The sequence below is a fragment of the Podarcis melisellensis genome (assembly GCF_964234715.1).
Source record: "Podarcis melisellensis genome assembly, chromosome: 7".
Taxonomy (NCBI): Eukaryota; Metazoa; Chordata; class Lepidosauria; order Squamata; family Lacertidae; genus Podarcis; species Podarcis melisellensis.
This window is the reverse complement of record NC_138539.1, coordinates 13,481,076-13,494,860: the sequence shown is the minus strand read 5'-3', so window position 1 is coordinate 13,494,860 and position 13,785 is coordinate 13,481,076. Positions and strand designations below refer to the sequence as shown.

Sequence of the window (13,785 nt, the reverse complement as noted above, 5' to 3'; positions counted from 1 at the left end):
AGGAGGTAATGTAGGTGGGATCAATAAGGTCACAGGTGCGGGACCAAGTTGTTCTGGTTTTCTTCCTGTCCTCCCTACTTGCAAAGGTTTGCACACAAAAGCACTGAAGTTGTGTAAGTACTCAACACTTAACTACCGTATTTTTCACTCCATGAGACACGCTTTTTTCCTCCTAAAAAGTAAGGGAAAATGTCTGTGCATCTTATGGAGGGAATGTGTGGTCCCTGGAGCAGTGCTTTTTTTTTTTTTAGAAAGAGGGATGGGGGTGTTGAAACAAAGCCACTGAGCAGCTGTTCAGCAAGCGATCGGGAGGGAGATAAGGCTGTGGGTAAAGGAGGCTGCCTGGGAGGGGGGAGGTAAAGACAGTGAACTTGCAAGGAGAGGAGACAGGAATACTAAAACAAGCAATGAGAAGAGAAAATAGAAGAAAAGGAGGAGCGAAAAACTGTTCCAGCTAAGGAAAAGATTCTAAGGCAAACAAGAGGGAAGGGGGTGTTGAAACAAAGCCACTGAGCAGCTGTTCAGCAAGCGATCGGGAGGGAGATAAGGCTGTGGGTAAAGGAGGCTGCCTGGGAGGGGGGAGGTAAAGACAGTGAACTTGCAAGGAGAGGAGACAGGAATACTAAAACAAGCAATGAGAAGAGAAATTAGAAGAAAAGGAGGAGCAAAAAACTGCTCCAGCTAAGGAAAAGATTCTAAGGCAAACAAGAGGGAAGGGGGTGTTGAAACAAAGCTGCTGAGCAGCTGATCAGCAAGCGATCGGGAGGGAGATAAGGGACGCGATAAAGGAGGCTGCCTGGGAGGGGGAAAGTAAAAGCACATGAATCCTCAGGATTTTTGCACTGGGTCACCCCAAATTCACCATCAGATCACATAGCATGTCCATGGCTATAGCCTGCACCAAAAAAATCATACATCCACTGTTTCTTGGGGCTGCAATGGTGCAAAAATGTGGTTACAAAGCACGGATCCACATGGATTCTCAGGATTTTTGCACTGGGCTACCCCAAACTGACCGTTAAATCACATATCATGTCTGTGGTCATAGCATGAACCACAAAAATCATACACCCACTGTTTCGTTCAGAATATTTTTCTTCTTGTTTTCCTCCTTTAAAAACTAGGTGCGTCTTATGGAGTGAAAAATACGGTAAACTGAAATGCATCTAACCTTAGTTTAGCCGGGGTCTCAGCTGTCAAGAGTTCCTAGTGCTGGCCACAAGAACCCTGTGGTTCTCAAAAGGTGTGCTGCGTCACACTGGTGTGGCAGGAAGGTTCAAGGACAATCAAAGCAGTTGTGTGCCCCACAACTGGTTTTGTGCGTGTGTTTAATCTGCCGAAATGATAACGCCAAGTTAAGGAAACCATTTTGGATTATGCAAATATTCCAGAGCTCCTTATTTCAGTATCATTCTTTTAATCACTATACAAAAAAGTCATTCTATGTCCACAAATTGCTAAGAACATAAACCGAATGATTTTTGTACATAAAGGAATAGTGTACAACGTTGCAGGTTAAAAGTACAAAATACACATATGCAATCATCAGCTGAGCAGGACGTCGTGATTTTTAAATGGGGTTGCTTAAAAGGTTTAGTGCAGCCTGCCGTTCACCAGCTGCTTCAGACTACAATTCCCATCAGCCATTGGGAGCCGGCATTCCAAAACAGCAGGAGGGCACCAGACTAGGGAAAGTTGGTTTAGTATCAGTTTATTATGTTAGATCAATGTAGGCATAAGTATGCTTCTGCAAAAGTCAAAAATTGAAGCCGCCTCTGAAGTGATGCGCTATTTTCCTCCTCGTCCTCCCATCTCCTCTTGCATTCTTGTTTAGCAAATCCCAGAGCAGGGCTGTTGGGTTTTCCTCTGGCGTTCACATAACTGTTCGGAACTCATCAAAAATGAAACTAGGCACATGGGCTTCAACTACCTGGAGGAAGAGAAGGACCCAAGACAGGTTAAAAAAAACTCTGCAGGAAACAACTTCCACAAAACAAATAGGACAAGGGCTAGGGAAGCATTAGAAAATTAGAATAATTTCAAAGACAGCAAGGCAAGGCATATATGTGTTCCAAATCAATGTTCAAGAATGCAGGTAACAAAAGACCAGGTGCACAGTCTGGGAGTCATTTTGGACTCACAGCTGTCTATGGAGGCGCAGGTCAATTCTGTGTCCAGGGCAGCTGTTTACCAGCTGGATCTGGTATGCAAGCTGAGGCCCTACCTGCTTGCGGACTGTTTTGCCAGAGTAGTGCATGCTCTAGTTATCTCCTGCTTGAATTACTGCAATGACCCAGAAACTACAACCAATCCAGAATGCGGCAGCTAGACTGGTAACTGGGAGCGGCCGCTGAGACCACATAACACCGGTCTTGAAAGACCTATATTGGCTCCCAGTACATTTCTGAGCACAATTCAAAGTGTTGGTGCTGACCTTTAAAGCCCTAAACGGCCTCTGCCCAGTATACCTGAAGGAGTGTCTCCACACCCATCGTTCTGCCTGGACACTGAGGTCCAGATCCGAGGGCCTTCTGGCGGTTCCCTCGCTACAAGAAGCCAAGTTACAAGGAACCAGGCAGAGGGCCTTCTTGGTAGTGACACCCACCCTGTGGAACGCCCTCCCACCAGATGTCAAAGAGAAGACACCTGAAGGCAGTTCTGTTTAGGGAAGCTTTTAATGTTTAACAGACCACTGTATTTTAATATTTTGTTGGGAGCCACCCAGAGTTGCTGTGGAAACCCAACCAGATGGGCAGGGTATAAATAACAAATTATTATTGTTATTGGAGACACGGAAGTCCTATTTGCTTTTGCTTTTACTAAATGGGAAAGAAGATATTCCTGATGCCTTTGCATCATCTAAACTGGTCTGTGGCCTTTAGGTGTTCTGTGAACTTTGATTTAGCTGCCCTTCCAGTCAGTTGTTGCACAGGAATGGAGGGAGAGGGTGCCATCTCGCCCTTTACCTCAGGCGGCAAAATTTCTTGGGGTCACCCAGTTCATATGTTCTACCTGGCTGATAAAGGGCTACCCCCTAGTCAAGAGGTTACTTCTCAACTGGTTAAGGCCTACTCAATTCTCAGTGGACAATTCAACACAGAATTCAGGTTACTGGATGTGTGCTATGGGGGTTCTGAACTCCCATCTGCCCTACTCCCCATGACCAACGGTCAGGGATGATGGGAGCTGTAGTCCAGCAATATGTGGAGGTCCAAAGATTCTCAATCCCTGATCTCCTGCCCTTCTACCCGATTTTTCCCACCCGCAGCTGGAGATGCCATCAAGCTTCTGGGAATGTCCACACACAAAACAGATCAGATCAGAAGGATCTTTATTTGCACCAACCACTAGCCATAGCAATAAAGTACAATGCACTCATGCAAAACACGTTCTCTGTGACCCGTGTCTTAAAAGTCCAACTTGCACCAAGGTCTGATCCAAAGCACAAACGCAACCCAAAAGTCTGGATGCGCAGCAAAGAATTATTCCAGGGCTTTCTGTGTGCTTTCAGTCTCCAAACTGAAACCTTTTATTTACTCACCCTTCGCGGCAACTTTGTATAACGAACATAATCTTCCAAGAAGAGCAGGGCACCTACAACATCGGTCGGCATTTCTGGGACCTTCTGGCTGTGGACAAGACACAAAACCAAAACCTTGATGGATCGTTCAGGAGCAACAGAGAGTAGCATTAGGTGGTCACACTGTTGTGGGCAGAGCATCGCTATCCTCATTTTATTTGTATACTGCCAAACCACGCTTGAGGCAGCTCACAACAGCGAGAGATTTACACAACCCCAAACAGAACAAAAGTAGTCGTGAAAAATAAAACGAAACACATCAAAAGGTACACAAACATATCGAGCCGTTTCCCCATAAATCGTTAAGATGGATCTAAAAATAAAGATGCAAAAAATGAATAGCAATAACAGCAATAACCTCTACCCCCCCAAAAAAAAATTCCCCAAAGAGTACCCCAGTTCAAGAGTCTGTTCAGAAGCCTCAGCTTTTGTAGCTGGAGTCAATCAGGCCCCAGCCAGTGTGGTGTAGTGGTTAAGAGCGGTGGACTTGTAATCTGGTGAACTGGGTTTGTGTCTCCACTCCTCCACATGCAGCTGCTGGGTGACCTTGGGCTAGTCACACTTCTCTGAAGTCTCTCAACCCCACTCACCTCACAAAGTGTTTGTTGTGGGGGAGGAAGGGAAAGGAGAATGTTAGCCGCTTTGAGACTCCTTCGGGTACTGATAAAGCGGGATATCAAATCCAAACTCCTTCCTTCCTCCTCCCTCCCAGGCCAGGTGGGAAAAGTCCTGTTGTTTTACAAAACCTAAAACAAACTGAAGCATAGGCCTATCTGGTCTCACATGCCTATCTGGTCCAACATGCTGTTTCCCTACGGTGGTCAACAGGAAGCTTACAAGCGTAAGAACAGCCTTGCTGAATCAGGTCAGTGGCCCACCTAGTCCAGCGTCCTGTTCTCACGTTGGCCAGCCAGATTGTCTACAGGGAAACCCGTAAGCCGATCCTGAGAGCAACAGGGCTGTCCCCACCAGAAATTCCCAGCAACCATGCTGTCAAGGCTCTGTCAAGGCTTCGGGAAAGCTATTCCTCCCCCGGTTGCAGCAAGAGCCGAGAAAACAAGGTAGAGTCCTTTTTAATGAGCTTTATTCAATCCTAATAGCTAGGGACAAAAGACCACAACAAGCCTTAACAATGGCGTTGCTCCAACTGGGCTCCTCCACCCTCCTCCCTAGCAACAGCACCTCCCTTTACGGTAGCTGCTTATGGGCAAATGTCTCCGATTCCGTTGTTCCTTAATGAACAGCTATCATATCTCATATCATACTTTGGCCACCTCATGAGAAGAGAAGACTCCCTGGAAAAGACCCTGATGTTGGGAAAGATTGAGGGCACAAGGAGAAGGGGACGACAGAGGACAAGATGGTTGGACAGTGTTCTCAAAGCTACCAACATGAGTTTGATCGAACTGTGGGAGGTAGTGGAAGACAGGAGTGCCTGGCGTGCTCTGGTCTCGAAGAGTCGGACACGACTAAACAACAGCAGCATCATATCTCCTCCGAGTCTCCTCTTTTCCAGGCTAAACATACCCAGTTCCTTCAACTGTTCGTCATCAGCCTTGGTTTCCAGACCCCTGATCATCTTGGTTGCCCTCCTCTGCGATGTTCTGCTTAAACACTTTAAAGCCTATCCTCCTCAGCCTTTATCCTACACAGCAGTCAGGGCTAATGAAATAAGGCAACAGAGAAATGCTACAGGACAGCCATCATGGTTGGTGCCTTCCAGCTGTCTTTGTCTACAATTCCCATCTACCCCAGCCAAGCATAGCTAAGGGTCAGGGATGATGGGAGTTGTAGTCCAAATGCTGGGAGAGAACCACATTGGTTGGTCCTAGCTAAGCAGCAGGAGTACCTTGTGCACTGCTCCATCATTGACCGAACGAACTGGCCAATCAGGGCCAGAAACTGCTCGGTGTATCGCGAGTGAAACTGCTTCAGCAGAGTGAGCAAGCCCAGCACCAGCGGCGGCCAGTCAATGGGATCTGCCGGCTTCCTGCACACCATCCCTGAAGGAAACAGAGAAAGAGGAGACATTTCTTAGGGATGGTGCACCCAAAAAACCAGCAGCCACCTTGTGGAGGCTGCTCCGAATTCTTCTCTCTGTGGGGGCTCACCCCTTGCGGCTCAGGGGGGAAGAGGTATTCGTTTCCTTGCCGTCAAAACCAACACGGAGGAAATCCCACTATCAGCTGGGCCAAAACGAATGGCTTGTTACTTGAAGACGGCCGTCATGTGAAGCGATTTAAAGATGTACAGTAGTCCCTGTGGATCTGTTCCGGAGCGCCGTTCACATCGTGAAGCGAACGCAACCTGTGTCTGCGCATGCGTGGGTCGCAATTTGCTGCTTCTGCACATGACATCATTTTGACCGTCTGCACATGCGCGAGCGGCAAAACCCAGAAGTAACACATTCCGTTACTTCCGGGTCGCCACGGAGCGCAACCTGAAAATGCTCAACCTGAAGCAACTTCAAGCCGAGGTATGACTGTATAGGGATGTTTTCAATATGCAACGTTCCACTGCGTTTTTATATATTCTGTTGGGGGCCACCCAGAGTAGCTGGAGCAACCCAGTCAGAAGTGTGGGATACAATAAGCAAATCATTATTATTAGTTTTGAGAGTGTGTGTTTGTGTGTGAGAAAGATTTCTTCCTGAAAGCCTCTGTCAAAAAGTGTAAGCAAAACAGATCTAGATGCTCCAATGGCCTGACTCGATAAGAGGCAGCTTCCTGGGTCCCCACTTCCTTTTTTTTAATAAAATAAATCAGTAAGTGTATCTTTTAAAAATTCGGATTGATTAAAGCTGCGAAACAATCGTTCAGAGGGCCTCACAACCTTTCCAATAGCGCCCTAAGAAGAAAATTACGCAGCTCAAAGCAAGCAGGTTTATTTACAGGTGGACATAATGAACAACAAAGAAAATTCTGTTATACTTGCAAGCTTGCCGAAGTTAAAATGAAAGCTCTTTGTGAGTTGTCCACGCTTACAGTTCATGAAAAAACAAGGGGGGTGAGCAGAGGGGGAAAAGAGTTATACTATACCTAAGTTTTTACTGTACTGAAGTTTCGGCAACTGGGAAATCAGAAACAGAAAGTTCACGATGGGAAAATACGGCAATCGTTTTGTAGTTATGTAGATCTAGAAAGGAAATAAAAAAAAGATGGGAGGAAGGGGAAGACATTAATATTATCTATTTTATGAGGATTTTTGTATTACTGACCCTACAGTTTAAAGAAGCCGCGACTCTTTGAAGTGGTATCACAGTGCTCTAACTGCATGCTACGTATGCGGCCATAAACTCACAAAGTTCAAAAAAATATATATATATATTTACTGCACTACAACTAACAGTTAACAACACTCACATTCTAAACGCCAGGCATGTTAAGTTCCATTTCATGTTAAGTTCCATACTCACATTAGAATATTTACAACTAGCAAAACTGACGGGAAGAGTTAGAGGAGTATTGAACCAGAAAATATTTGGAGAATGGAGAATATTTAAGGATTATATAAGATCATATTGTACCAACCACACCATATTAGCAGAACTTGAGTGATACTTGTAAACACAACAAATACCGTTTGTGGAGTAGACGGGGACAATATTAAAGAATACAAAACTATGCGGAAAAAATGACAGTATATACAGTGCAATGATTGGAAGACACGTTTTGTCAGAAGTCTTTTTTATTTAAGTGTTTAAGTATTAATTAGGAAGATTAAGTATTTTTTAATGCACATAAATCTGTTTTTTCTTCTTTCTTTTTTCTGTATTTTCTTTTTTCTTAATTTTTTTTAATTTTCTTTTTGTAGTATGAGATTGTAAATTCTTTGTGTGTAATTTAAATTAATAGATTGTTATTTATTTGTTAAAAAAAGTTCCATTTAGACTACATAAACAATGAGACCCACACTCTGAACGCTGGACGTGAGAGGGAATGATTCTCTCATGAAAGGAAAACCACATCACCTTGTTTAGCGGGGTGTGAATTCCGGCTGCCTCCAGGTAGGCTGTGATCTCATACAGAAGAGTGTTGTCTTCTTTAGGGTAAGGCAATGAGGGATCCTGGTAATGGGCCTCTATGTCAGCCAGGATTGCTCTAGAAGGGCAACAGGAAGAGAGAGCCGTTCTCAATAACCGTCACTCACAAAGGCAAGCTGTGGAGGCGAGATCGCAGCCCCCACAAGCGTAGTACCCATTGTCTCAAAAACTCAAGTATCTAGTCCTCACTGCTTGAGAATGTGCAAACGAAGCCTCCTAAAGTCTCACCAGCTTGGGGGGGGGGGGAGCAAGGCAGCAGGGAAACAAGAGTCAGCCAAGGAGAGGGTTTCACCAACAACTCAAATGTTATTTTGAACACCCAGCCACCCAAGAACAGGCAGAGAAGCAGTTATGCCAAATACGTGAAACATCGAATTACTTTCCATAAACAGGTGAGGTCTTCTTTTTTGATCATTTAAGGTTTTATTTTTAACCATGTTGTGAAAAAGACCTTTTTTCCGGTTTGCAATTAAAAATGGGAACCTCTGAATCGGAATGTTCTCTTTCAATAGGGACACCTTTCCCACAATCCCCAGCCTTACGGTTTGGAGTATTTTTTGTTCTTCAATAGATTTTAACCAAATTTTATATGGGGAAAGAGTGAGCAGCCCAAGATATTTTGCTGCCTCAAATTAGCCTTTCCCTCACCCCACCCAGCTAGGACCAGCACTTTAAAAACTCTTGTTTTTAATATTAGCCTTATTCCATCCCCTCCTCACTGTAAGCTGTCTTGAGATGCTGTTGGATTGAAAAATGGAAGCATAAATCTTCAAAACAAGTAAGAGTCTTTTCGATGATACTGAATATAGACCTTGCAAAAGGTTCTGGCTACAAAAATTGGGTGGGGATTGCATCTCACCCAGAATATCTTGGGCTGACACCCTTTCCCCGATTCACAGGACGTGGGATGCAAAGAAATCTCCAATGGGTTTTGGGTTTCCTATGAAACTGTGACCTGCCCCCCCCCCAAGCCCTTGTTCCATCCCATAATGCAGCGCATTCTGCATGCAACCATTTTTGCCTGTAAAATGGCACTGGCCATTATCATCCTGGCTACACCAGCCAGTGATCCTTAAGGAGCTTTGATTCTTACTCATTAAGGTTCTCCAATGCAGCTGCTAAATGCTTAGAGTCGAATCTGCAGGAATAGTTAAGTTCGTTGGCGATCTGCCGTCTCAGAATCTGCATCTGGCCAACCTGGGGAAGGAGGGAAAGAAAGAAAGAAAGAAAGAAAGAAAGAAAGAAAGAAAGAAAGAAAGAAAGAAAGAAAGAACTAAAGGAGCTCATCACAAGAAAGAAGTGAAAAACAAATTTCATTGCAGCAAACACTTTGTCTTTCCAAAGTAGGGTTTACCAAGCACCATTTAAAAGGGGTGAGGTTATCAGGGGTCAGCAAACCTTTTCAGCAGGGAGCTGGTCCACTGTCCCTCGGACTTTGTGGGGGGCTGGACTATATTTTGAAGGAAAAAAAATGGACAAATTCCTATGCCCCACGAATAAAGCAGTTTTCATGTAAATTCAAGTGTAGGAGTGCAAATATCCAGAGTGTGGTGTCAGGTGGGATTATACTATGAGCAATTATAAAATATGCATCAAGCCATTGTGTCCACGATGAATGCATTGTGTTGACTGGGTTTGATACATTGACAATAATTTCTGATCAAATCCCACAACCCTCTGCATCTCTGGCCATTTCTTCTATTGTCCATTTCTCTTGCTTGACAAGTCACGTACACAGCCCAGTTGCCAGTTTGCTTCGCCAGGCATGCATCCTGGGCCATCAAAGATAGTGGGCAAGCTTCTCTGATGTAGCTTTTCTGATATGTTAATCTTAGGATGTTAATCTTAGGGCCAGGAAACAGGTCTCACCTGAAGGAGATAATGATCGCTGCCTTCCTGGCCATGTTCCTTATCATATATATTGCCTGTTTATCACTTCCGGGGTTGCCAGACGCACTCCTTTGTAGTTCTGTTCTTTGTTTACCCCAGAAATATGTGTGCGTAATTAGTTTTGGTAGTTTAACTTTGTCCCTACGTGGGGTTTGTTGAAATGCTCAGAAGAAATCTGATTGGTTCTTACAAACACTCAGTAAAAAGTTCTTTTGTGAATAAAACGACCTGGGCCAAGGGGTGGAGAGACAGATTATTATACACACCCTTCTTGCTGGTTCAAGCCTCTGGGTGTATTCTTATTAATCACGAGTTCAATCCTTCCTTTACTTTGAGAACGCCTCATACAAGAACAACATCAAACTACAGTAACTTGTCCAGCGGTATATTCTTATTAAGTTTCTTATGCAGTACACAGTACAGAAGCAATACATTTATTTATGCACTGTCAATTCAAATACCCTCTCCACAGATTCCTGTGTCGTGGGTGGAATAAGCATATATTGTGCCTCATTTGTAAAGATTTGAAGCCAAGCCTTTGAAGTGCCTTTAATTACCCTTCTATGGTGAGTAAGGTATTCCGACAGCCACATTCCAAATATTACCTAGCCAGATTCCAGTGGGGATTTCTACAGATTGTTTCCAGTATTGCTAATCAGGCTGCTGATTAACAGAAAAAAACGCTAAGTCTCTGCATTTAAGGTTATTGTTTAGATTTGAGTCTAATGATAACAAGAGCTGAATTGGGTGGAAGAGACAGCTGCGTAATTTTGGAAGTAATGTGGAACACCTTTTCCTAAAAAGAGCAGACCTACGTGCAACTCCACCATGCATGAAAATAGTAAAATAAAATAATAATAATAATAATAATAATAATTTATTATTTATACCCCACCCATCTGGCTGGGTTTCCCCAGCCACTCTGGGCAGCTCCCAACCGAATATTAAAAACACAGCACAGCATTAAACATCAAAAGCTTCCCTAAACAGGGCTGCCTTCAGATGTCTTTTAAAAGTAAGTTGCTTATTGCCTTGACTTCTGATGGGAGGGCGTTCTACAGGGTGGGTGCCACTACTGAGAAGGCCCTCTGCCTGGTTCCCTGTAACCTCACTTCTCACAGTGAGGGAACTGCCAGAAGGCCCTTGGAGCTGGACCTCAGTGTTTGGGTTGAATGATGGTGAGGTGTTCTCAAAGTAAAGGAAGGATTGAACTCTGATTAATAAGAATACACAGAATACACAGAGGCTGTCCCCTTGGCCCAGGTCGTTTTATTCACAAAAGAACTTTTACAGAGTGTTTGTAAGAACCAATCAGATTTCTTCTGAGCATTTCAACAAACCCCACGTGGGGACAAAGTTAAGCTACCAAAACTAATTAAGCACGCATATTTCTGGGGTAAACAAAAACAGAACTACAAAGGAGTGCATCCAGCAATCCCGGAGATCATAAACAAGCAATATACGTAAGAAGGATGGCAAGGAGATAGGCATCTTTATCACCTTCCTGTGAAACTATTTCCAGGCCCTAAGATTGACATCCTGAGATTAACACATCAGAAAGGCTACTTCCAAGAAGCTGCCCATTATCTTTCACAGCCCAGGATGCATGATGCAGCACCTGGCACCTGGCTGTCTACGTGACTCGTCAAGCAAGAGAAATGGAACCGGGATGCAGAGGCGTGGATTGATCAAGCATCATATCAAACTAGGTTAAACCCAGTCAACGCAATGCTTTCATTGCTGACACAGATGGCTTACTCTATATTTGTGATAATTCCTCATAGCAATCCCACCTGATCACTAAATGATGGGGGTGGAGATGCTCCTTCAGGTATACTGGACCGAGGCTGTTTAGGGCTTTCAAGGTCAGCACCAACACATTGAATTGTGCTCGGAAACATACTGGGAGCCAATGCAGCTCTCTCAGGACCGGTGTTATATGAGCCTCTCCCCCTGCAGCCTTTCCAGCAAGCCCCATTTTGGTCTTCTGCAGCAGCATCGCAGCCAAACAAGAGCAGGGCTGCTGGATGAGGCCAAAGGCTCATCTAACATAGCATCCTGCTTGCACAGAGTCCAACCAGGTGCCCGTCGAAAGCCTAGAGACAGGACCCAGCACAACAACCAAGGGCCCTGTAGCTAGACACGTTCATGGCTGCTTAAGTTTTTGCAACAAACAAACAAACCCATGCAATTAGAAATAACCCTTTAGATTAGGAGCAGGTGGGGGTGGGGAAGACTTTGAAGAGCTTGGGCGATGGCTGGTAAAATGCTGGGGAAATAAGTAGAGCGATCAGACAGGGGGAACATCATGGCCTTACCTCACGTGTAATGAACATTATTACAAAAGTACCTTCATAATTGCATCGAGGTATGCAGGCCATATCCTCTGCGTTTTGGTGACTGCTGTGGAATACACCTTGACACAATTGGCTGCAATAAAGAAAACAGGGAGGGAGTCCTATCATTGGAGCCCTCCGTGTTTTTATTAGGCTGTGTACAGGTTCCATAGGGTGGCGCTGTGGGTTAAACCACAGAGCCTAATACGTGCCGATCAGAAGGTCGGCGGTTCGAATCCCCGTGACAGGGTGAGCTCCCATTGCTCGGTCCCTGCTCCTGTCAACCTAGCAGTTCGAAAGCACAAAAGTGCAAGTAGATAAATAGGTACCACTCCGGCGGGAAGGTATACGGCATTTCCGTGCACTGCTCTGGTTCGCCAGAAGCGGCTTAGTCATGCTGGCCACATGAACCGGAAGCTGTACGCCGCCTCCCTCAGCCAATAAAGCGAGATGAGCACCGCAACCCCAGAGTTGGCCATGACTGGACCTCATGGTCAGGGGTCCCTTTACCTTTTTACAGGTTCCATGCTGCTCAGAATCCACCTTAAGGGTTGGCATTGCAAATTGTGTTTCCTCCCTTCCTACATGGAATCACACGGACCACGGTATCTGTAGCCTGGACAACTGTGACGCTTACTCCCCTGCCCCTTTGTGCATCTCCCACCATGTCAAAAGGTGATTAAGAGCAAGATAATTACATACAGTGGTACCTCGGTTTACGAACAACCTGGTTCACGAACAACTCGGAACCCGAACGCTGCAAACCCGGAAGTAGGTGTTCCGGTTTTCGAACTTTGCCCTGGAAGCCGAACGTGCTTCTGTTTTCACTGTTGCACAGCAAATTTGAGCCCCCCCCCATAGTAATTAAGCCTTTTCCCTCCCACTTCTGCCCTTGCACGGCTCGTTTGCATCTCCTCCCCATTTTATTTTAAGCCAGGCATAGGCAAACTCGGCCCTCCAGATGTTTTGGGACTACAACTTCCATCATCCCTAGCTAACAGGGCCAGTGGTCAGGGATGATGGGATTCATCATTTGAGAATCTGTTTTCTAGGCTGGAACTCTGGTGGAAAGGATTCTTACCCACAATTCCCTTCAAAGGGTTGACAGCGTTTGTGAGAGATTTCAAGGCGTCGTGTACACCTTTGTCACGTAGCACCGTCTTCTGAAACATGCTGAGGAAATTCTAAAGCAAAACAAAAAGAACATTTAAGGCCACGGCTGGCGATCTCCTTCGGAGCAAGTCCGCCACTCAAGCATGTGCATGAGAAAGCAATTCATATGAACACCAGTCGCAAATTTAAATAGTAATAATAAGTTGCAAAGACGCAAACAAGTTCTGCCTTCCGTTTCTCAGAGCAGAGGCCCCAGAAAACTGAAGCCTTGGTCCTCCACTCTGCAAAATGGGGATAATAGTGACCTATTCTATTCCAGCAGTGCTGGATTTAGGGCGCTGTAGGCGGTTCTCTCACACAGGGTGCTGAGCCGAGGGGGCGCAAAATTGAGAAGATCCTTTGAGGGTGCCAAATTTTGGGTGCCATTTTACGAAAGATTACCAAAGGCCGTCCCTGGTCCTAGGTCTACTTCATGGGAAAATGAAACCAATGTTCCAGAAAGCGCCTATAGCTTGAGGGCATGATCCGTCCTCTCCCACCATTGCAACTCTGGGCACCAGGTCCTTAGCTGGAAGGGGATTCAGACAGATAATTTATCACGGTCAAAGACCAGCTCACATAACATAACACAATAAAAACAGCGTTAGATAAAAGATAAAATATACAATCGGAGCAGATGGCAGCAATAGCTCATGAGTTAAAATTGAGATATATACATATATCCGTACAACTGAGATTTGGGCTATCATAAAAAATTGATCCTGAGGCGGCCCAAAGGGCAACTTCAGCATTTCCCTATTAAGCTATTTTATTCTAGAGGATGA

The 13,785-nt window shown here is 45.0% G+C and overlaps 1 protein-coding gene across 1 annotated transcript in view; it reads right to left on the bottom strand.

Moving 5' to 3' along the window:
* Window positions 1–1,397: 1,397 nt before the first annotated feature.
* WASHC5 (WASH complex subunit 5) overlaps window positions 1,398–13,785 on the bottom strand; it is a 42,324-nt gene continuing 29,936 nt past the window's right edge. The window contains exons 22-29 of the mRNA XM_081918671.1: window positions 12,930–13,032; window positions 11,863–11,942; window positions 8,716–8,819; window positions 7,551–7,680; window positions 6,619–6,715; window positions 5,430–5,583; window positions 3,542–3,629; window positions 1,398–1,930 (exon numbers count right to left, since the gene is read on the bottom strand). Coding sequence (XP_081774797.1) covers window positions 1,874–1,930; window positions 3,542–3,629; window positions 5,430–5,583; window positions 6,619–6,715; window positions 7,551–7,680; window positions 8,716–8,819; window positions 11,863–11,942; window positions 12,930–13,032 — 813 coding nt within the window. The 3' untranslated portion in view covers window positions 1,398–1,873. The remainder of the gene's footprint in view (window positions 1,931–3,541; window positions 3,630–5,429; window positions 5,584–6,618; window positions 6,716–7,550; window positions 7,681–8,715; window positions 8,820–11,862; window positions 11,943–12,929; window positions 13,033–13,785) is intronic.